General features: G+C 39.6%; 1 protein-coding gene across 4 annotated transcripts in view; it reads right to left on the bottom strand.

Moving 5' to 3' along the window:
• nmo (serine/threonine-protein kinase nemo) overlaps positions 1-24,161 on the bottom strand; it is a 156,293-nt gene that overhangs the window by 29,159 nt on the left and 102,973 nt on the right. For all 4 annotated transcript variants that reach the window (XM_089730157.1, XM_089730156.1, XM_089730158.1 and 1 more), the window contains exon 4: positions 588-694. In XM_089730157.1, the coding sequence (XP_089586283.1) occupies positions 588-694 (107 nt within the window). The remainder of the gene's footprint in view (positions 1-587; positions 695-24,161) is intronic.

Raw genomic sequence — 24,161 nt, forward strand, 5'->3', positions numbered from 1 at the left:
ATTTGCACGAAATTCTTTCAACATATTTTATTTCAACAATTCAACGGACATGTTCTTAGAAGAGATCAAAGGGGAAAAAAATTGGCCCAAATATCAACTCTGCTAGTCTAACCGAATTTTTTTTTCTAGTTATTTAGATTGGCTAATGTCAATGTTGATAAGTGTATGATTACAAAATCCAGGTTTTAAGAATTATTCCTAAATTATACATACCTATTCCAAAAATATCAGACAAATTTAAGAAAAGAAGAGACACAAGATTATCACGGTATGGCTAAATTTTTCTCCCCATTGAACATTTAATAGATGACGGATTCAAACAGTTAATTTCTTTTTGCGCAATTCACGTTTCAACTTTTTAATTCATTAGGAAATGTTTCAAGCTGATATAACAACAAAAGAATCGAAAATTAGAATGTTCGTAGAAATTAATTATTGAACGAACTACTTAGTTTACCCAAACTTTAATATCCAAAACAAAATTGTTTTTAAATGGTCGTCAATGAAGAGTTCTTCGGTCACAACACTACTACTACTATTACTTATTGGTTAATAATTCGTATTTTATTATAAACAAAATCACTGACCTCTCAGTATCTGGTACAGAAAGACTTTAATGTGGTCCGCTGATAGATGTTGGGGCGACACGATGATCTTGTGTAGGTCGCTCTGCAGAAGCTCCGTGATCACATATCTGTTATAATCTAGTTAAGGAAAATTCAAAAATAATACAAGAGAACCACGTAACATGTTTTAAATAATTGCGTATCATAAAAGCCGAGACCAGTAAAACGAAATATAAAAAGTTTTATGTTTTAAAATACATAATATTATATTTAATGATTTAATCTTAATTAGTGTTTTAGAATGAATATTTTACGCGAATTAAAAATGCGTGACCTGTAGACATTTCCACAAACGTCTAATGTCTAATGTCTAAACGTCTAACGGCCGTCTGGTGTAGTGGTAAGTGACATGGTCACTACACAAGGGGGTCGCGGGTTCGAATCCCGCCAAGGGAAGATATTTGTATGATAAATATAAATGTCTTTTCCAGGGTTATGGATGTATATTTTATATATGTGTATGTGTATAATAAAAAATCTTACATTTATTTCCATCATCTGGCACCTGTAACACAAGTTCTTTACGAACTTATCACGGGACCAGTTAACTTGGCGTGATTGTTAGTAAATATTTATTTATTTACTATTTATTTAATGTAGTAAAAAAAGGAAACATCGCTTAAATTCTCCAAAATACGTGAATAAATATGTTTTTGACAATAAAGGTGATCGTCAGATTTAGCACGGTGATAAACTTTCTAACTATCTATCAATGAAAAGATGCGATTTTTTTATATATTTTATATACATACTTATCAAGCTCATCTTGACAAATGGTAGTAACCATGATGAAATAAAATCGTTTAATAAATTTGAACTCTGCAGATTCGCAAGTATCTACTTGTGGTAGGGTTTATTCTAAGCATGCGTTATCCTGCCTATTCATATCACGAGTCATACTTAGCGACACGAGGGTATAGGAGACCCGTTATTATTATATAATACTGTTGAAGCTTAGACCTCACTTTTCTCTCAGTTTAACCATCTCGGCTCGTCCTTGAGTTATGAGTTTCCGTGGCAATTTAAAAACAAACACAATTGATCGCATTAATCGTAATATTGGCTACGTAATTTAAGGTTTTTTTTTATTATTGCTTAGATGGGTGGACGAGCTCACAGCCCACCTGGTGTTAAGTGGTTACTGGAGCCCATAGACATCCACAACGTAAATGCGCCACCCACCTTGAGATACAAGTTCTAAGGTCTCAAGTATAGTTACAGTTACAGTTAGAGTTTTAAAGAATACATAGTATAGTTACAGTTTTAAAGAATTATTAGCCTTTAGGACCTCAAGTTTTGATCAAGGATTCAGCAGGCCTTCCCCTACATCTTCCTCGCCTCGGGCCATAAAATAAAAGATCCAAAACATCCCATTGAGTTGTCCGGACGCGCGTGACAGACAGTGCGCCATTTAAACACCCCCCCACACACGAAAGGGTGGTTTTCGCTTCCCCACCCTTGAGCCGGAGGGACGAGTGCTGTCTCGAACGTTATCTCGCTTATCTGCTACACGCCCCCTTGTGACCATTATCAAAATTACAGAGCACGAATTGGGGACTTGTTCAAACGTAGAGTTCAACCACCTATTGTGTTAAAATGCGTATCAATAATGTTTGAATTCAGATTATTGAAGAATCCTATGAACCTGAACCTTTGTATTGAGCATACGAAGCAATTCTTGTTGTTTTCTACTGTATTTTAGCTATTATCGTCAATAGCCAAATTTAAGTTTAAATTTTGTTTTTTATCACAAGAAAAAAATTTGCTAGAAAAAATGTTTCCGAATTGTTTATTTATGCAGATAAATTCCTTATCGGAACCTTAACGGCCGTCTGGTGTAGTGGTAAGTGACATGGTCACTACACAAGGGGTCGCGGGTTCGAATCCCGCCAAGGGAAGATATTTGTATGATAAATATAAAATGTCTTTTCCAGGGTTATGGATGTATATTAAATATATGTATGTGTATAATAAAAATCTTACATTTATTTCCGTTATCTGGTACCTGTAATACAAGTTCTTTACGAACTTAACACGGGACCAGTTAACGTGGCGTGATTGTTAGTAAATATTTATTATTATTAATATTATGTTAATCTATACGTTTAATTTTCAGTAAATGTCCCGTATTACAACAAATTAAAGACGCGCGCTTGAAGCACTATACATAGATATCTTATATTTTTGGGGGCTGTGCGTTGCGTATCCGACATTAACCTCGGCCCTGTCAGGAACAGAACAGACGCAGTAATCACTTGTCACTTCGTTAAACTGTTATTGTACCGATAATACGTTAGAATGTAGCTGGACATGACCCGCAACTGCGCGATGTAGACCGTGAAGAAATTGCGTAAAACGAAAAAAAAAAAATGCAGTGGATTATTAAATTTGATACTTGTGAAGATTTCTTTAAAAAATATACCGAACATTGCTTATGACTAAAGAATTATTATTAACTAGTCAGGTCATAAGTATTGTCACACAGTAAAAACTTTTCTTTTAGAATGCTGGCCACAAAAAAGTTTATTGAATTCGAATTTCGAATTGTTCATGAAAATAAAAATGTATACTTTTAGAATTTTACTCATTTTTAAATATGGAGTGGACGCTTAAAGAAAACCATGTTGCAATTATTGCGTTGCATCGTTGCCGTTACGCGTAAATTCAAATTTTTAAGATACTGAAAAATTTGAATATAACCAAAAGATTCGTATAACGTACCATCAAACGATACAATGAAGACTCTAGTTTAGATGACAGGTCAAGAAGTGGTCGCCCTCGGTCTGTTAGGACTCCAGCAGTGATTAAAGCTGTGAAGGCGCGAATTCAAAGAAATCCCAAACGTAAGCAGAAACTGTTGGCCCTTCAGATAGGGTTAAGCAGAACCACGGTGAAAAGGGTGTTAAATGAAGACTTAGGGCTTCGGGCATATCGAAGAAAAACAAGAACTCGTTAGAATGCTCGTCTAATGGACCTGAGACTGAAGAGATGCCACGCTTTGTTGAAGCGGTACGCGGGAAAAAAATATCGGGAAATTCTTTTTTCGGATGAAAAATTTTTTACCGTAGAAGAGAGCTACAACAAACAAAATGATAAGGTGTACGCACACAGTAGTGAAGAAGCGAGCAACCGTATTCCGCGTGTCCAACGAGGTCATTTTCCATCCTCGCTCATGGTATGGTTGGGAGTTTCTTATTGGGGCTTAACAGAGGTACATTTTTGTGAGAAAGGTGTAAAAACGAATGCAGTTGTGTATCAAAATACAGTCCTGACGAACCTTGTGGAACCTGTTTCTCATACCATGTTCAATAACAGGCTCTGGGTATTCCAACAAGATTCGGCGCCAGCTCATAGAGCGAAGAGCACACGAGACTGGCTGGCGGCGCGTGAAATCGACTTCATCCGGCACGAAGACTGGCCCTCCTCCAGTCCAGATTTGAATCCGTTAGATTACAAGATATGGCAACACTTGGAGGAAAAGGCGTGCTCAAAGCCTCATCCCAATTTGGAGTCACTCAAGACATCCTTGATTAAGGCAGCCGCCGATATTGACATGGACCTCGTTCGTGCTGCGATAGACGACTGGCCGCGCAGATTGAAGGCCTGTATTCAAAATCACGGAGGTCATTTTGAATAAACTTTAGTATCATAAGAATCTATGCTTTGTTAAGTTCATTTTGGTATATGAATGGTTACATAATGAATAAACTTGTTTCAATTATTTTACATTAAACATGTGACAGAATTTATGACCTGACTAGGTATATTATAGTATGTTATGAAGTCGATTGTTCAGGAATTTTCAAAATACTTTAAACTTAAAGTAAGATAAGGTAATGAACTGAAAATATTTCAAAGAATAAACATTATATGAAATCTGAAAATCAAAATAAATTTAGTTAATTCAAATCCTATTAACTGAAGAGATTTAGATGTTGTTCTTAATATGAATATTTTGTACATCTATTGTCTCAGAAAATTACCTCGTAAATTCCATTTGTTTATATTGCGGTATCTTAACAAACCCAACACACAAGGAATAACGGACAGTGAGAGAGTCGGTTAGGCAACATAGCGGTCAGATTCTTCATGTAATACACGTATGTATATTGTACATAGACCATTACCATTCTTGAATCGGAGTAATAGTGGAGTACTAATGAAGTTTCAATAATATGTATATCAAAAATGAATTTAGAAATTATCGAAGCACCGTCAAACAGCTAAATATCCCGCGATTTATGAATAAAATAGATACAGTCCAAATCGAATGAAACTTTCATAAGAAGTGTAGAAAATATTCATCACTCAAATGTTTATTTAAAAGTGATAAAGTTAGCAGTTAAAAATCAATATTAAACTTCAGATACTGTAAGCTATTTAAATCAAGATAATTTATAAATGAGTAAATAATCAACAGCAGCTGACGCCGTAGCCTCTTATTTAAAATTCAACGCCCCTACCTGCAACAAAGATCGAAAGCCCTTTAGGTTTCGTAACGCCCTTTCATAATTCATCGTTCCCGTGTCACTTCTGTCGGGGTTCGTCGCTGAATAGAGCAAAGAAAAATCGGTAGTCGACAACATTCACGGAATCTCCAAGTAACAACAAGGGTGCGCGGGGCCGAAATAATTCAAACGCAACGCGAACGTCAGAATAATCCAGTCTTATGTAGATTTTTTCTGTTTAATTTTTGTGTATTACCTAAAACTAGAGTCCCTCAGTAGTCGAAATTCGACTATAATTAATTGGAATTGTAAGTTTGTACACTATTATGATTGTATTTTATACTTCTATAATCACAAATTTCGCCAAGACTACACTATAAAAAATATTAACAAAGACAAACAATATTTAATCTCAATTTGACAACAGACGTCAAGAACAAAAGTTTGACAAAAAAATTAAATAGTATGCATGCGTGTGTGCGTCAAATACATGGTATGTAGTGTGTGTAATGTTTTCTTTATTGATTTAATGTATCTTTTATGCATTATTTTAAAAAAAATATTAGTATTGTGCACTTCTTCTCTATATTCTCTATAAGTGTGGAAAAATTCATAGTCCTCCGTCCGCGCAATTTTCGTAAAAAGGGATACAAAGTTTTTGCTTCACGTATTAATATATAGATAACAGATCATACACAACAGAAGCGGCAGGGTTTAAAGCTAAAGCCATTTTCGAAAACAAACCATTCAAAGTCTTATAGCATGGACGGACCAGTTTTAATTTGTTTATCTCAAACTCAACACAAAACTTGCGTCGTCCATAATGAATCTTCAACCAATTAAGTGGGTATATAAATGAAAAAAAAATTTTGCTCGAAAATCTCCCAATTTTTACGGATCTTAAAGTTTTTCAGTCTCGTCAGGGTTGTTTTTAGGGCTGCACCCCTGTTCCCATACACGACGTCGGTATAATTATTTACCGAGGGGCTGAGAGTCAGCGTGCCCGGCTCTCTCTACCCCGCTACGCCCAATACGAAACGTGATATAAACTGGGTATGATTTAATATCGCACCACGTGAGCTGAAGTGTCGCTGGTCGATATTATTTAGCAGTAGCGAGTAGGTTTGGGAGATAGAAGACTACTTCTTATATCATGCCCAAAAAAATGTTTAAAAAAAACTAAAATCTTTATAGTAACATTGGAAATCTGTGATTTATCAAAAAAAAATGTCGTTAATCTTATTATAGTCAGAATAACATAGAAACATGATTGGATAAAAAATGAGAAATGATTAAGTATATTAAGGTTTTAAAACACAAACTTTGTAATGTAAATTTTATTCAAAACATATATACTCAAGCAGCCAAGAATAGCGAACTTTACGTTAAGATAAAACACGTCTCATCGTACAAAGTTAAAGCATTAAGTCAAGTTCTTCCATTTACGTAAATTTCTGATTTTACAACAAACACAGCATTCTCATTTTCAAGAACTTAAAAAGTTTTTAGAACACTTACATTAGACTCTAACAATAAATCAGAAAGAACGAATTCTAGATCATAGAGTAAACAGAGACAACTAATGAACCGGGGAACACATAACCCATATGGATAGCTAGCATCCGGATGTGCTGCAGCTGCGTACCCAATGACTCCAATACCGAACAAAAAATCATTTATTACCCATAAACTGCGTATATTTAGAAACGATATAGGCCAACATCCAACTTATCTGGACGATGATTAGTTAAGCGTTATCGGCCATCTTTTTTATCGATATAATGTTGGGCCAGCTGAGACTGCCGTGTTGTCCTTTTCCAATTAAATTAGCTATATTTTATATACGGATTTTTTGTACAAATATCTAAATAATGGATGGTAGCTATACATAGGTATAATGAATGGTAGCTACTTTACTTTGCCTTTATTTATAACTAGATGATGACCGGTTTTTTTTTATAACGCCATCTTGTTGTGTCTTTAAAGCAGTAAAAATAGTATTATTATTCGCCAATAGATTTCGGGAAGAGTCATAAAGTTGATTATCGATAAAGTTGATTATTGAAAACACGAATAAAACAACATTTTAAAATGAAAATAAATCGTAGCTAGATCGATTTATCGCCCCCGAAATCCCCTGTATACTAAATTTTATGAAAATCGTTGGAGCCGTTTCCGAGATTCAGATTATATATATACATATATATACAAGAATTTCTCGTTTAAAGGTATAAGATTATATGTTTCCTACGAAACTAATTTCAACGTTTAGATTTCAACAGACCACATCGTGATGTCTATTGATAGTACAATGTTAATTCAGTATATTACATGTGTAATTTACGATTCCCTGAACGGGCGGCGAGTGCATGCGTTAATTCGAACCAATAGTATCATAATATTATGCGATACATGGCCGAATGTTAGATATACATGTCTAATACGAAATCACATCAACAACGTGGTACAATATGGGTGAGATTATATGGCAAATATGAACCGAATAATATATCTCTATTTTTGCATGAATATTGATGCTATTTAAAAAGTCAAGATTAAATACCGAAGCTGTTTTAGATATTTAAGTGTGCGAAACGAATTAAAGCGCTATCTAACATCAATTTGAAATAATTTTTGCAACCCTCACTTTAAAGTTCAAAATCTAATGTGAACTGCCATTAATTTTGATGTTTTCAGTTGAGTCGGGTTGCTCGGCGTTTCTTTTTGAACAGCGACAGACATTCTACAATACAATTGTGACTTCGTTCTCGTGTCTCTTTTTTTTTTTTTTTTTTTTTTTTTTTTTTTTTTTTTTTTTTTTTTTTTCCTACCTATGCTGATAGCCTTGAGAGGCTATTTCAGCTTCACCCTAACGTTTGTAGGTGAGCTCGCGGGGCTCAACCGGAGAGTTGCTAACACTGACCCTAGCAAGAGCAGTGTTTCGCAGAATCTACCACCGGATCGGAAACGCGACCCACTGAGAAGATCCGGCGAGAAACTCAGTGGGCTGTGTCTATGGGTTAGTTCGCTCGTCGAGCCCTTCGTCGCAAGCGACGGGTTCGACAAGGACGGTGACCGGTGCTTGTGGTGCCTAAGAGCACCGTTAATGGATCAGGAGAATCCGTAATGACGTGCTTTGGGCGACGTCGACGGTTTACCATTCGGTCTACTGGGTCGGGTATGTAATTTCCAGCGGCTACGATGAGAGGGTTCTCATGTCGTGCCGCCTTCTCAAAATGGCGCAGCGATGCCGACTGTAGATACTTACTGACAGAGTCAAGCTCCAGGTCATCGTGGAGATCCACGTTCCTCAGGAACCATGGTGCTCCGACGGCTATCCTGCAGAATCGGGATTGAATAACCTGAAGGGGCTTCAAGTTGGTGCGGGCTGCGTGAGCGAACACTACGCTTGCATACGTCATAACGGGGCGTATGCAAGTTTTGTAGAGAGTTACCTTATTACGGAGGGACAGTTTGCTTCGCTTGCAAAGCATAGGGTAGAGACGTCCTAATATGAAGGCGGCACGGTCGCGTACCGTTTTAATATGGGGACGGAATGTCATCCCTCTGTCGAGGGTGACGCCTAGGTATTTGACCTGCGAGGCCCACGGTATGGGCTGGCCAAAGAGAGTGACGGGGCTAACGGCGGAGGTGTTTGCGCGCCTATTAGGGAGTGGGATGCTCGAAGTGGTATTCGGAGGGCGACCCCTTTTGAAGAGCACCGCTGTGCTTTTCGTGGGGTTGATGTCGATGCGCCACTTCCGGAACCACTGTCCCATGGTGGCTACTGCGATCTGGAGTCGCCGATGAAGCAGCGACATCTTCCTACACGAGTAGTAGATAGCCGTGTCATCGGCGAAGAGCGCTAGATGGGTCTCCGGAGACCGGGGTATATCATTGATATACAAACTAAATAATAACGGGGAGAGCGCGGAGCCTTGCGGGACTCCGGCAGTCAGTTGACGGGGACGAGAACGAGTTCCCTCTACTCGATATCGAAACGAACGGTTCGACAAGAAGTCTCGTATGATGAGCACGAGTCTGTCTGGCACTCCCATGTTGTACAGTTTGTAAATTAAACCGTTGTGCCAGACTTTGTCGAACGCCTTCGCGATGTCGAAGAAGAGGGCGCCGGTCGGGATTTGTTTACGCCTATTTAGTCCTATCAGGATGTGCTCCGTGAGGCGGTGCACTTGTTGTACGCACGAGTGTTTAGAGCGGAATCCGAACTGTTCGTCTATGAGAATTTTGTTCGCGGTAACAAAATCCCAGAGGCGTTTCCTAAGGAGCCGTTCGTAAATTTTTCCTATCGTCGGGAGGAGACTAATCGGACGGTAACTAGAAGTTTCGTTTGTCGGTTTGCCCGGCTTATGTATACCGATAACGTCCGCTTCTTTCCACACCGCGGGAAAGATGCAGTGCGTCATAGCGGCATTTAAAATTGTAGCCAACATTGCTATCAGTTGGACTGGCAAGAGTTTTAGCGCGCGGTTGCGGATGCCGTCGGAGCCGGGTGCCTTCCTAGGTTGGAGGTTGTGGATCGCGTCTCTAACTTCGTCAGTGGTAATGGGGGGTAACGCGTCCGAGGGCGGCAGGGAAGCTCTGCGCTCGACCTCCCTGTCGACTAACTCGGTGTGTTCGGGGTCCGCGTGTTGAGTGCTGGTGGTGCACTGCTCTTGCAGTGCATCGGCCAGCAGCTCAGCCTTGTCATCGTCATCGAATGCCGGTGGTTGGCCTGAAGGGCGTACGAGGGGAGGCATAGTAGCGGTAGTTTCGGATTTGAGAGTCCTAGCTAGTCGCCAGTATGCTTGGTGGGAGGGCGCGAGTTGTTCTAAATAACTATGCCAATTATCGTTACGCGCGTCACTTAGGCGGGAGTGGACTTCGCGTTGTAGACGACGCATCCGAATCCGGTTTGAATGCGTGGGAAGACGATCGTAGGCCCGGATTGCCGCGTTCCTAACTCTTAAGAGATTCCTAAGTTCGGAGGACAGTCTGATGCGGTGGAAGCTGTCCTCCACATCGACTTCTTTTGAAGATCTAATGATCGCGGAAGAGATGTGATCGGTAATGATGTTTATGGATTCGACGGTGTCCTCGGGGGATAGATTCGAATCCGGGCCGTAAGGGAGGATTGGCGGAGCGGCTTCGGCTAGGCACGTGCCCAGCTTATTCCAATCCACCATGGTCCTCGTAACAGTGGCTGGGTTGTGAGGGCGACCGAGCTGCATAAGGACAGGTCGGTGGTCTGAGTCGAGCTCTGACAGTGCTTCGATGGAACGTAAGCGCAGAGTTACGTTCCTAAGCAATGCCAGGTCTATAGTGCTCGGACGGAGCGCGATGTTATACGGATAACATGTTGGAGTTGGGGGACCGACTACTTCAAAAGTGAGGTCGTCTATAAACGCGTCGAGACGCCTACCGTTAACGTTCGTACGATGGCAGTTCCACCTAGTGTGGTGGCAATTTAAATCGCCTGCCAGGATGACGGAGTCTCCCATGCCAAACAGTGACTCGATGTCACTGCTCAGGAGGGGCTTGTCCGGGGGGAGATAAACGGAAGCGATGACGATCGGCTGGTGTCCCGTCAGCGAGATACGGCACACTGACGCCTCGATATGTAAGAGCGAGGGAGTATCGAGAGGAACAACGTGCAGAGCCCGCCTATAGTAAATGGCAGTCCCGCCTTTGGAGGCGGTGAGTCTGTCATTCCTAACCATGACGTAATTCGCGACTTTCGGGTCACGACGCGAGGGCTTCAGACAGGTCTCCTGCACTAACAAAATATCTACAAGATTATCGCGGAGGAATTCGAAAATTTGATCGCGTTGCCGCGCGAGTCCGTTAGCATTGTAGAATGCTAACGTAAGGGAATACGGTTTTTCTCTACCTTTTTGCGCCATTGATTACCGGTAAAGAATTTTTATAACGTGCGAGACACGGACTCGTAGACGTCCATGTGATCGAAAGCGGCCGCGAGCCGCTGTTCGGGGGTTACCGACCTACGGATAGCATCTGCGAACGATCGCAGACGGTCAAAGTTTACCGAGGTGACGAAGTCGCGCACGAGCGCGAAGTCGTTGACGACTGAGGGTTGCGGGGGGCGGTACGCGGGCGCGGGGCGAGGTGCAAGCAGAGGCTGAGGCGCGTGACGTGTCGCAGGCGGGAGCTGGGGTACGTTTTGTGTTCCCTCCTTCGTATACGGCAGCGGTTTTTTCCACGCCGAGACGGTGGGAACCGCAGCCGGTACGAAGGCTGGTTTCGGCACTGAAGGCGCCGAAGTCTTTGGGTCGACGGTTCGGGGGGCTGGGTGGTTCAGGCGTTTACGCGGAGCCCTAGGACATCCGCGGTAGTTTGCCGGGTGCCCTTGCTTAAGGCATAGGACACAGCTTGGGGGTTCCGTCGCGGTTTCCCTAACACGCGAACATTCTGTGGTTGCGTGATCGCCGAGGCATTTCACGCAGCGGGGGCGCGCGTGGCAATTACGCGCTGAGTGGCCATAGAGCTGGCACCTGTGGCACTGCCCGGGAGTACCACGTTTATGGGGGGCTTCGATGGTGACCCCGGAGAGGCCGCATATCGTTTTGAGACATGAGATTCTTTTCTTTGCCTCCGGGGTTGATTCTAGCGCGACGAGAATCATATTGTACGGCTGTCTGCCGCGTCCGCTGTGCATCCGGTGCACACTAATTATTGGGAGGGACTGACCGATCAGATCCTCCTTTACGTAGTCTATGTCGAGTTCCTTGGGGACTCCACGTATCACTACGCGGAGTTCGCGGTCCTCCTGAAGAGCATAGGTGTGATAACCTATGTTCTCCTTTCGGAGGTAAGCAGAGAGGGCCCTATGGTCGCCCGGCGTTGCGACCTTAATCTGAATCCCATGCGCGACGTTACGCGCATGGGTATAATTAATTTTGTTGGCCTGAAGGGCCTGGGATACGCGATTCCACGCTGACTTCTCCTGGAGTATCAGCGGGGGCGGGACAACTGTTTTAGGCGCGGGCGCGGTTTTTGGGCGCGGCGGTGGGATTACGCGGCGGGCGGAGTCCGACTCTGGCGTTACGACTACCTGCGGTCGGGAGGCGGTCGCGGACTTGGTTTGCTTCGTCATGGAGCTCCGGGACTCCACGACGCGAGTACGCTTTTTACCGCGCGTTACAGTTTGGAACCCATCCGAGGTTCCGGGTTGAGGGCTAGTCGCGGACTCGAAGTCCATCTCCGATTCGGTATCGGAGCCTGAACTAGACGCTATTGAGGTCGCGACGGACGAAACTGACGTGATTGACGCGGGCGCGGGGGTAGCGGGGGCGGGGGCGTTAGACGCTACGGCGGCGGCGTGCGTACGTGCGCTTGAACACGGACCGGCGGCGGGGCACGCGAGGCATGCCTGCGAGGCATGTTTGGCGACGGCGGCGAGAGATGCGGGGGGAGAATAATTACCAAATGAGGCCCTATAGGCTTCGAATTCGGGCGCGATTGACGGATATTTTTCCCGAATGAAGTCGATGAAAAGTTTTTCCTCCATCTTTACGTGATTTTCGCCCGGGGGGGGCGGCCCCGGGACTTAAACACGCGCTCGCCTTGCGGCGAGGCCCCTGCGTCGGTAACACTAAATTGGCCGAAGCGATTCTAGGAATTTTAGAAATTTTAGTGAATAGAACAAGTAGAATAGAATTAGAGTGAATAGAACTACTGCACAGTTCCCGGGCGGCAATGCCTTGCAATTAGGCGCAGGTACAAATTCCGAGAAACACTTGGGCCACAGATGTGCCACGAACAATGATCTATTATCACCGGTAGTCACTTCCGACAAAACAATGAGCACGTCCACGCGCGTCGGTTGCTCAAATCGGAATGCCTCGTGTCTCAACTTTTTTTTTTATTGCTTAGATGGGTGGACGAGCTCACAGCCCACCTGATGTTAAGTGTTTACTGCAGCCCATAGAAATCTACAACGTAAATGCGCCACCCACCTTGAGACATAAGTTCTAATGTCTCAGTATAGTAACAACGGCTGCCCGACCCTTCAAACCGAAACGCATTACTGCTTCACGGCAGAAATAGGCAAGGAGGTGGTACCTACCCGTCCAGACACACAAGAGGTCCTACCACCAGTAAAAAACCAACTAATCCGATATTCAATAACTATCTAAATAATTTGAATGAAAATCCTATTATTATCAATGTCCATGTGCGCAATACGCCTTCCCTGATTTCGGAACAGTACTCAACGGCCAAATCTAACGCGTATTAGTTCTATGCCACCGTGAGTTCCGGAGCCATTGTTTCGAAACGACTTTAGGACTTACTACTTAAGTCCCGGTGTGAACAATGAGAAAGCCTCATTGTAATGCAACCTGCCGTCGATTCTAAGGAGACAGTGCACACGATATTTTAAAATAATAACTAATGAGACTTTATTGTTACTAATTTGTTACGCTTCCTAATGCAGAATAAGAGAGAAACTTTATATCACTAAATTAATTTTTATAGCATTAAAATCTAAATAGATAATGAGTAAATTACATTTAAATTCTGGTCACCCCGAAATTTATTTCAGGTAAACAAAGTCGACCTGAACAATACAATGCAAACATTAGCAATTTAGTTCACCGCATACAACATTTATATCCTTGTTTATTCGAGAGCACACAGCTAATGTGCAAATAGATTTAGCAGAGGAAGGTGACGACTTCACGTCAGTTTGTGCTAAATTCGCTGCGAGACATATTGAATTGGGGTTTTTTCTTTAAATCTAACGATACTTCGTTCGATTCGATATCAATACTATGGATATAATATCGATTTTACGCAACAGATTTTCGTTGCTCAACACTGTATTTCCATTCGCTAAACCGAATACCTAACCCTTCAGTGAAACATTTCGAGGGGCACTAAAATAGCGAACAAAATAAAACAAATGAACACAAAACCGAAACGATCTATTGTAGGAGGGCCAGTTGGAAAGCTGTAAAACCCCGGCCCGCATAGTAATACATACCCATTGTGTTCTTTAGAAGTTTTCAATAACGAAGGCAAGGTGACATTGATGGATCATCGACATCGGTCCGAGACGGTGGTTTTACTGAAGCAAACCAGTTAGTTGCCTAGACATATCTGCATAAGTGCGTATACGAAAAACGTAGAGAGCCGTGCACGTGACACGAATTAAATGTTACCTTGTTCTTCTTCTTCTGAGTCGGTCTCTTCATTGCTGAAGATCGTGTCTGATTTGAAATGTGGACAACTCGATGCACAATGCTTTCCCACGTCTTCCGGTCCTCGGCGGTCTTTATAGCCTCGGTTATTGGCAGGCCGGTGAGCGTCTTCACCATATCAGACCAGCGGGTACGTGAGCGTCCGCGTGATCTTCTCCCGTCAACCTGACCAACCACCATCAGCTTCTCTAAGTTATCAGGGCCTCTACTAGCGATGTGGCCGAAGTACGTGAGAATAAGTTGGAAGCTGATAGCGGACAGCCTTGTGGCAATATCGCGCTCCTTCAGAATGGATAGATTGGTCCGGCGTGCTGTCCATGTTACCTTGTACATGTCGATTATTGATTGAACACAAAAACAGTTCATAGTGACGACTACGAAGGGGAAACGACAGTGGGAAGATCATCCTCCGAGCGAGGGTCTTTGTTCGGTACACCGACACGGCGGCGACCGGCCGCACATTTTATTCCGAACTAAAACTTATGTAAGCTTGCTTATCTTGAAACGAATCCACGAAGATAATTTTTCAGGTATTTTCTTTTAATATCCAAAAACGATGTCTTCTAGTTTGTGAACTATTATTAATCGAAAGTCGTTGTTATGAATTTCGAACTGACTCTTACTACTTAAAACATGAGGTAGTTTCAACTATTTAATAATTGATGTGCCATTCTTTAAACCGTATCATAAAACTGATTCGCGGCAGAAACAGGTGGAATGCTGACTTCTACCAGTGTGGCCTCAAAACAACCAGCGGTAGTAATTTATATTGTAGTTTTCATTATCATTGAAACGATATCATTCCATCATCGTGGAAGTCTCGTGAACACGTTTTGTATGAATATGAAATTGGTACATGCCGTAAATAGGATTTAAACACGTGTATAGTCGCCTCCGCTCCTTACGAATACATCTGGAGTTTTACGCGTACTTGATCACCTGTGAATTATAAATGTTTATCGTAAAGTGCAATAATACGAGCAAAATTCACTTTTAAAAGTCTTCAAGGAACCAAAAAGATTTTTAGAGCATATATTTCTAGTGATGTAAATACCACTAGATGATGACCGTCTTGTTGTGTCTTTAAAGCGGTTAGTTGCCCTCAATTAAGAAAAATAGTATTATTATTCGCCAATAGATGTCGGGAAGAGTTTATTATTGAAAACACGAATAAAACAATATTTTCTGATCGTAGCTAGATCGATTTGTCGCCCCCGAAAACCCTTATATACTAAATTTTATAAAAATCGTTGGAGCCCTTTCCGATATTCAAATTATATATATATATATACAAAAATTGCTCGTTTAAAGGTATAAGATACGTGATGAAATACATTTCGTAGAGACTACAAATGAGCCCTTTGAAGAACGCCACGCAGAAAAGGACGTTCACAAATTGTGCACTATCTTGGACGCCAGACAATCAGTCGTTTGGACGTCGGACATATAACATATTGTCCGGGTTAAGTTAATGGCATTTGTGCGATGGTTTGCTTTGAAAAACATGTATGTAATTTGTGTGAAAAAGAAGTCTATCTTGACTGCAACTAAAAGTAATGTAACCAATCTTCTATATATTATTATATAAAAATTAATTGCTGTTCGTTAGTCTCGCTAAAACTCGAGAACGACTGGACCGATTTGGCTAATTTTGGTCTTGAATGATCTGTGGAAGTCCAGAGAAGGTTTAAAAGGTAGATAAATATGAAAATTCTGGGAATTCAATAAAATTAACAATTTTGTTTGTTTTATGTTCATTTTATAAAAAAGTTTAGGTCTTTTATTTATCGATTGAGGCACTACGAAGTCTGCCGGGTCAGCTAGTAATGAATAAAAATATATTATACCATATTTTAATCTTACTCAAAAGTATCCGAAGTTTCTGTATGATCATCCCAGTCTAACCTACGATTAAGCTTTTAAAACTTAACTGACCAAAAAGATATTTTTATAACATAGTTTTATAGCCGGTATATAAAAGAAGATTTCAATTTTTCTTTTTCATCAACCTAAAGCAGCTTTTGCTGCTACTTATTTAATGTTTTATGGCTGGTTGTGTGTGTATTTGTGTATGTTATATTCTATATTGAGTATACTTGCAGACTTTAATAGATGGCTCTTTTACATTTACGTCGCCGCTTTCTTTGTTGATATTCATTTCATCGCAGATTGTCGGAAAAATTTCGCGGTTAGCGCTTAAACCGTCATTTGCAGCTACACTGATTTTATTACATTATCAATCAATCTATTACATCTTCTATACAAGGTAGGATAAATAAATAAAAGAAATACTATATCAAAGTCAATATAACAGAATAATAATACAAAATAGACAAGTTTTAATAAAAATTGAGTTCAAATAGAAAAAAAAAGATATTTCAAAACAAATTAATACACACTAAAAACAATAATCATCGAAATCGGTTGGCGTGATATTGAGTTATTCATCTATTTGTCGCGCACGTACTTAATGCAAATTTAAGACTTATATGGTTTTCTCATGGATACCATTATCAGAACTGGACTAAATTGAAATGGGACCACACGGGAAGCGTCAGTTTTCTAATAAAAAAAGAAGCATCAAAATCTATTCACCCAGTCAAAAGTTATGAGGTAACAAACATAAAAAAAAAACGTATAGTCTAATTAAGAAACTCCTCCTTTTTTGAGTTCGGTTAAAAAAACATACAGTCGAATTGAGAAATTCCTCCTTTTTTGAAGTCGGTTAAAAAATCAATCGATTTCTTTCGATAGATCGGATAAGCGCCTCTTTTTTTTTTATAACGAAATTGATTTTACTTTAAAAGTACCAAGTATCAACGTAGAAACTGAATACACAAAAAATAAGTGTTTGCGTTATCCAACCACGAGCATTACTTGTCTTGTTGCAAATCGTGAACGCGAGACATGTTCTTACTATTAACAAAATAAATCTATTATTATACTATTAAAATTTGGAAAACAATATAAAAGAATAACCGGTCACAACCCGTGATCAAACAGATTCAGCAAATTCGTAATTAATTTAATCTTAATGACAGCAATAATATTTTATTAAGGTAAAAATGTTTTTAATTTCCTTATACGAGTGCCAGTGCGCCAGTTTTTGTATCGGGCAATTTGCAAAATTCAAATTTAATTGACAATAGCCGTTGTGAGGATGCTAATATATTGTGGCTGTGAAAACCGATGTCTTTTGAAAGTTTTTGTTTTATTGCCGTAGTAGGCGGACGAGCATACGGTTCACCTGATGGTGAATGGTTACTGTGGCCCGTGGACCACAGCAATGCCAGAGGCATAGTCAAAACGCTGCCTACCTGCCTGCCTTTGTTAGATCCGTAACTTAACTATTGGTTGTTGCATATAGTTATTCAATTTTATTTATGAACAAAATTCAAGAAAGTCTCCATATTTATGAAAAAGATACAAATGCAGTGAAAACAATATACGATTGACTGTATTTGAAAACTGAATTAAATAATATATTTTTGTAATAATCAAACACCACGACTGGTTTATACTATATATTATGTATATTACCTACTATTATACTAGCTTATATACTATAATTTAAACCTATAGAGTTCGATATTAATGCGTAATGTTATAAGTTACTAACAAAGATTATAAGTAATACTAAAAAAATGTATGCTTGTCTGAAATAAATACTTAAAAAAAATGATCAAAGAACAAACAAACCAGCTTCGTTTGCTTTTATTTAAATACGAAACAAGAGGAAAAATCTACGTTAATCTCACTTAATGAAGGGCCTCAATAATTTGTAATGGCCTTTGATAATTTATAGTCAAGCGAAAAATAATTCAATTTCCCTTTAGGCAAATTCAAAGCGAACATTTACAGCGTCGGTGAAATTCGGCAGTAATGCGGTCGACATTCGGCAGGTAGAGACCAAAACGACTAAAGGGCCGGACGTTGATGAATAGTAGCTTATGGCCGATTGAGGTACGGTACCTGAGCCCACGAGGGAACATCCTTATGCTATTATTCAGTTCTAAGCTAGCCTTCGAGATTATATAATGTTGAACATCCCGAAACGCATTGGCATGCACAACATTAGTTGCTTATGTATTCTCCGTGAAGATTATAGAGTACGTGGTTTGGTGACGAATATAAAGACATTCTAGCTGTTAGCATTAAGCAATTGTGATTCGTGTCACACACATTGCTAATGTGAAAATAAAACAAATATGTACCTATGTTATATTTATAAATATGTTGTGCCATTCACTAAATATTATATTATGATGAAACGTTAATTCGTTGGACGTTTGATACAATAACGTATTGTAATTATTATTACATATACATATATTATACTTAGATATGGCCAAAAATATTAAAAGTTTTGCCTATGCTGATAGCTTTGAGAGGCTATTTCAGCTTCGCCCTAACATGTAGGTGAGCTCACGGGGCTCAAACCGGAGTGTTGCTAACACTGGCCCTAGCAAGAGCAGTGCTTCGCAGAATCTACCACCGGATCGGAAACGCGACCCACTGAGAAGATCCGGCGAGAAACTCAGTGGGCGTTTTTCTTCGGTTTCGTTAGTTATACCGATAATTAAAAATTCTTTTCGTGTTTTTTTAATCTCAATGTATTTATTGATTTAATTAATTTTCACGGAAGATTTCACGTCGGAAATAATAAACTGGAGATTAAGGCGTAAAAGTAGTTCTATGTGACAAAAATTGTTCACGTCGACATTTCGATAATCTTTTGAAGATTAAGAAATAAAGACGTCTCTACTGCTACAAGTTTTGTTACTTTCAATGTAGATAGCTCCTACACAAGAGCGTACATTAGTCGATAATAATCTAAGTTTCTAACAGAATTCTGAATGAAGGCGAGCTATTAGTTAGTCGACGGGCGGGCGGCGCCAATCCACCAACACCCGAGGAATTTCCGTTCGCTTTTCTTAATACCTTTCGCTGCGGGATTTTCCGCAGGATGCTAATTTACACAATGGAAATTAAATGCAAAAAAGAAACGAAACCTTTCCTTTAATCCTCCATTTATAAATATGGTTAAAGTAATGAAAGATCGCGGTAACGTCTCGATATTAAAGTCTCCATCAAAACTTTCATAAACATCAGAATTTGTAACTTTCACAGAAGTATCCAATATAAACTGAGACGCAAACATTGAAAGGACGCTCACAATTCTGGAAACGTTCATCAAAGAACTTCTCAGCACCGAGAATGCCTTGTCTTGACATCCGAAAATATTTTAAATTCAATTTACAAATTAATCTAGCTACGCTTCTATTTGACTGCTACTGTGTCTTTCATTTTGCTGAGTATTTGTATTCTCGAATTAATCTTTTAGCAGTTGACAATTACAACTTTTTACGTAGGTTTATCTTTCTTTTATAATGAGAATCGAGTGCTCTTTATCAGCTTAGACCAGCTAATGCTATAAAGTCGATGTCCTTGATACTGACAGTTCATACCACAATCTCTTTCCGTCATTAAACACATGTACTGACAAAACATGAATAAATCTTTAGCTTTAAAATTCAAACTTAGCGTTGAGATGTTCATGTTAAGTTGAATAGACGCGTTTGTGTTTTAACGTAATTGAAAAAACAGAAGAACTAATATTTTTAAGCAGAATAATTCATGAGACATTGTCATGTCATTTTCGGAACACCGAATAAAAATAAGTTAAAAGTATATAGTCACTTGCATTTTTAACTACAGACCGGTAGCAGACGGTTCAATGAGACATGTTGCTCTTCATTACGAAAACGTGAATAAAATTAACATTTAAAACGACACATTACGAATTTTTTATTCTCAACAAAATTAATTTTACACATTCAAACTGTGAGATTCTTCAGAGATTTTTCTACGTTATCTATATATTAATACGTGAAGCAAAAACTTTGTACCCCTTTTTACGAAAATTGCGCGAACGGAGGAATATGAAATTTCCTATACTTATAGAGAATATAGAGAAGAAGTGCAGAATGCTAATTATTTTTTCTAATTATGCATAAAAAATACATTAAATCAATAAAAAAAGGATTACACACACTACCATGTATTTGGCACAACACATACATAAAAATATAGGTACTCTTTGTCTGTCTACTGTCAATTGTCAAACTTTTGTTATTGTTTAAAGTATGTGGTAAAATTGAGAATAGATTAATATTCTTTGTCTTTGATATTATTTATCTATAGTGCAGTTTTGGCGAAATCTGTGATTATATATATTAAAAGTATAATTGTGTTTGACAATAGAACCATAATAGTGTTCAAACTTATAATTTCAATTAATTATAGTCGAATTTCGATTACTGCGGGATCACTAGTTACTATGAAAAGATGCGGTAGAGGAAAGTTTTAGATCGGCACCCGCAATACGGAAGGTTCGTTCAGAGCGCTTCGGGCAAGATTCCAAGACGTCATCGAGACAGGGAACAAGGGGCCACGCCTGCACAGCACCGATCTCTTGAGTCTACGAGCCAACAAGCCTCTCCGACTACCCGTGCCAAATACTCTCCTTCGTTACCCTCGACCACGACATTTACCCATGAAATGAGCTTAGGCACATTTTAAAGTAACTCAAAGTCTACATTGGCCGTGTATGAATCGATCAAATCCAATTATAAATAATAATAATAAATATTTACTAACAATCACGCCACGTTAACTGGTCCCGTGATAAGTTCGTAAAGAGCTTGTGTTACAGGTACCAGATAACGGAAATAAATGTAAGATTTTTATTATACACATACATATATTTAATATACATCCATAACCCTGGAAAAGACATTTTATATTTATCATACAAATATCTTCCCTTGGCGGGATTCGAACCCGCGACCCCCTTGTGCAGTGACCATGTCACTTACCACTACACCAGACGGCCGTTAATGTGTTCAAATTCGAATCAACTTCTCTCGCAATGGCTCGAGCTTCGGCTTCCGATTGCAATAAAACATCGGATCATTTAATTCCAACACAAATAATTCTCGCGATCAATCATTTCGGAGATGCCATCAGCGACGAATAATAGTAACTATTCATATATAACTGATTACAGTACAGGAAGTTTATGATTAGTGAGTTTGTGTTAATATAAGATAATTTATCTGAAAAGATTTAGTGGAACATTCAGCAGTACAATGGAAGAAGTTGTTCGGGAAAAACTTTGTCTGTAGTTTGAATGGTTTCAGATGGACGTTTGTTTCTTTTCCGGATTTAGATAGAATTACAATGAATCTTAGTCTCAAATTTTCTTCCATATATTGGATTAGACTGGTCATAGAGCTCCTATAGCATGAATGCTTGAATTTTACTGAATTCCAAACAGAGGATCGTTTTAAATATCAAATGTATGTTCAATATAAAAAACATCATGCCATATTTCGTAAAGGTTGAATAAAGTACTTTTACTGGTGGTAGGACTTCTTGTGAGTCCGCGCGGGTGGGTACCACCACCCCGCCTATTTCTGCCGTGAAGCAGTAATGCGTTTCGGTTTGAAGGGTGGGGCAGCCGTCGTAACTATACTTGAGACCTTAGAACTTATATCTCAATGTGGGTGGCGCATTTACGTTGTGGATGTCTATGGGCTCCAGTAACCACTTAACACCAGGTGGGCTGTGAGCTCGTCCGCCCATCTAAGCAATAAAAAAAAGTACAGATCTTTCTCTTGATGTAAAATTTAAAACTATTAAAAATACATATAAACCACGTATAACTACGAAGGCATTTTAAAAGTGCTACAATGAGACCGAAGAGATAAGTAACAAAAAGTAATGATAAACGGAAGGGTACAAATTTAATCTAGGGCCTAGGACGGGCTCGGCGGGCCCCTGGAGGCGACGCCGGCTTTTGCGAAATTGCCAGAATACATTAACGGGAATGCAGGAAGGGCCACCCCTCGCTCTATCCGAACCTGTACAGTAAGCTACGAGTTAAACTCTCTTTGAATCGCAAATTACGAACTTAGACTTTTCTTGTTTAATGTATAGGTACATATCGGTACGTGAATTTATTTTTTATTTTTTTATTGCATTGAGGGGTAGACGAGCTTACAGCCCACCTTATGTTAAGTGGTTACTGGAGCCCATAGATATCTACAACGTAAATGCGTCACCCACCTTGAGATATAAGTTTTAAGGTCTCAGTATAGTTACAGCGGCTGCCCCACCCTTCAAACCGAAACGCATTACTGCTTCACGGCAGAAATAGGCAGGGCCGTGGTACCTACCAGTGCGGACTTACAAGATGTCCTACCACCAGTAATTACGCAAATTATGATTTTTGCGGGTTTGATTTTTATTAGACGATGTTATTCCTTCACCGTGGAAGTCAATCGTGAACATTTGTTAAGTACGTACTTCATTAGAAAAATTGGTACCCGCCTGCGGGATTCGAACACCGGTGCATCGCTCAACATGAATGCACCGGGCGTCTTAACTTTTAGGCCACGACGACTTCAAACTTCACTTTTTGCCGTGCTCATGCAAATGAGCATAATATGACCCTCCTGATGACGAATGATCCACCTTCGCTCATAGACATCAACAATGCCAGGGGCAAAATGATTTTGTACCGGCATTTATTTGTGAAGTAGTACGTACATAGCACAGGACTAAAATTATTTTCTTTAATTGTGTAAAGAAAGGTTTTGAAAACGTACCTTTGATTTTTTTAAGCCTCTATCGGTCTGTTTGTAAACATATAATTTACTAACAAAAGAAATTACGAATCTTTCATAATGATATAACAGTTTTTTTTTTCGCATTCGCAACATATTGTTGCGAAGCCATAATTCTTGGTAATATCACTGAAGCCGTAGGAATATCATAAAAACGGTTATTTATGACGAGATTCTTCTGCCTTAAACGAGTCTCTGTAAATAAAGCCAAGGTTTAACGTTTCACAAAGATGCGCGGTTGTGCGCGTTAAATCATTTTTAGCATGTCTTTGTTCGGGTTTGCATTTTTCGGGCAATATTGATAAATTTTTACTTTTGTATGATGACTTCGAAAACAGCATACGAAACATTCGAAGAATACACAAAAGTCTAGTTGCTTGAAAATATCAATAATTTCTCAGTAACGCATGTAGTCACGACTTTAATAACAAAAACGTAGTGAAATTTTAGCAATTTGGTCGATGAACGAGTTTTCTCTCGCCATATTTTGTGTCATTCCTCGACCTTTTATGAGCATATGAACACATTCAGACACGATGAAATAAAACTATTTAATAACTCTAATAAACCAAATATTTCTCTCCAATGCTTTTTTTTAAATACTTCGTTGTGATCCGATTAAATTACAATCCATATATATATATAAATGAATTGCTGTTCGTTAGTCTCGCTAAAACTCGAGAACGGCTGGACCGATTTGGCTAATTTTGGTCTTGAATTATTTGTGGAAGTCTAGAGAAGGTTTAAAAGGTGAATAAAATGAAAATTTTTGTTTGTTTTAAGTTTATTTTATAGAAATGTTTATGTATTTTATTTATCGATTGAGGCACTACGAAGTCTGCCGGGTCAGCTAGTAACAATATAAAAAAGAAATACATACTATATATTCAGCGGTCTGAGGCCAAAACTTCACGTGAATTCCTGAATAAGACAAAAACAAGTATTAAACTGAGACATCGAATACCATTGACATAGACACTGACTCCGACCGTGGCTTGCGGCTAGTCCCGTGGTACAGTTGTCAGGTTTACTGACCATTAAGCCAACGGGATGAAAAATACTACCTAGCAGTCGACGATAAGTCTCGAGATAAATTACAGAGGTAAGATAGGTACGGCTTCTTTTAACTCAGTCCGAAATAAGTTTTGCCTCATTGAGTAAATACGTTGAGTTAGG

The sequence above is a fragment of the Bombyx mandarina genome, chromosome 10 (assembly GCF_030267445.1).
Source record: "Bombyx mandarina strain Sakado chromosome 10, ASM3026744v2".
NCBI classification, from domain to species: domain Eukaryota; kingdom Metazoa; phylum Arthropoda; class Insecta; order Lepidoptera; family Bombycidae; genus Bombyx; species Bombyx mandarina.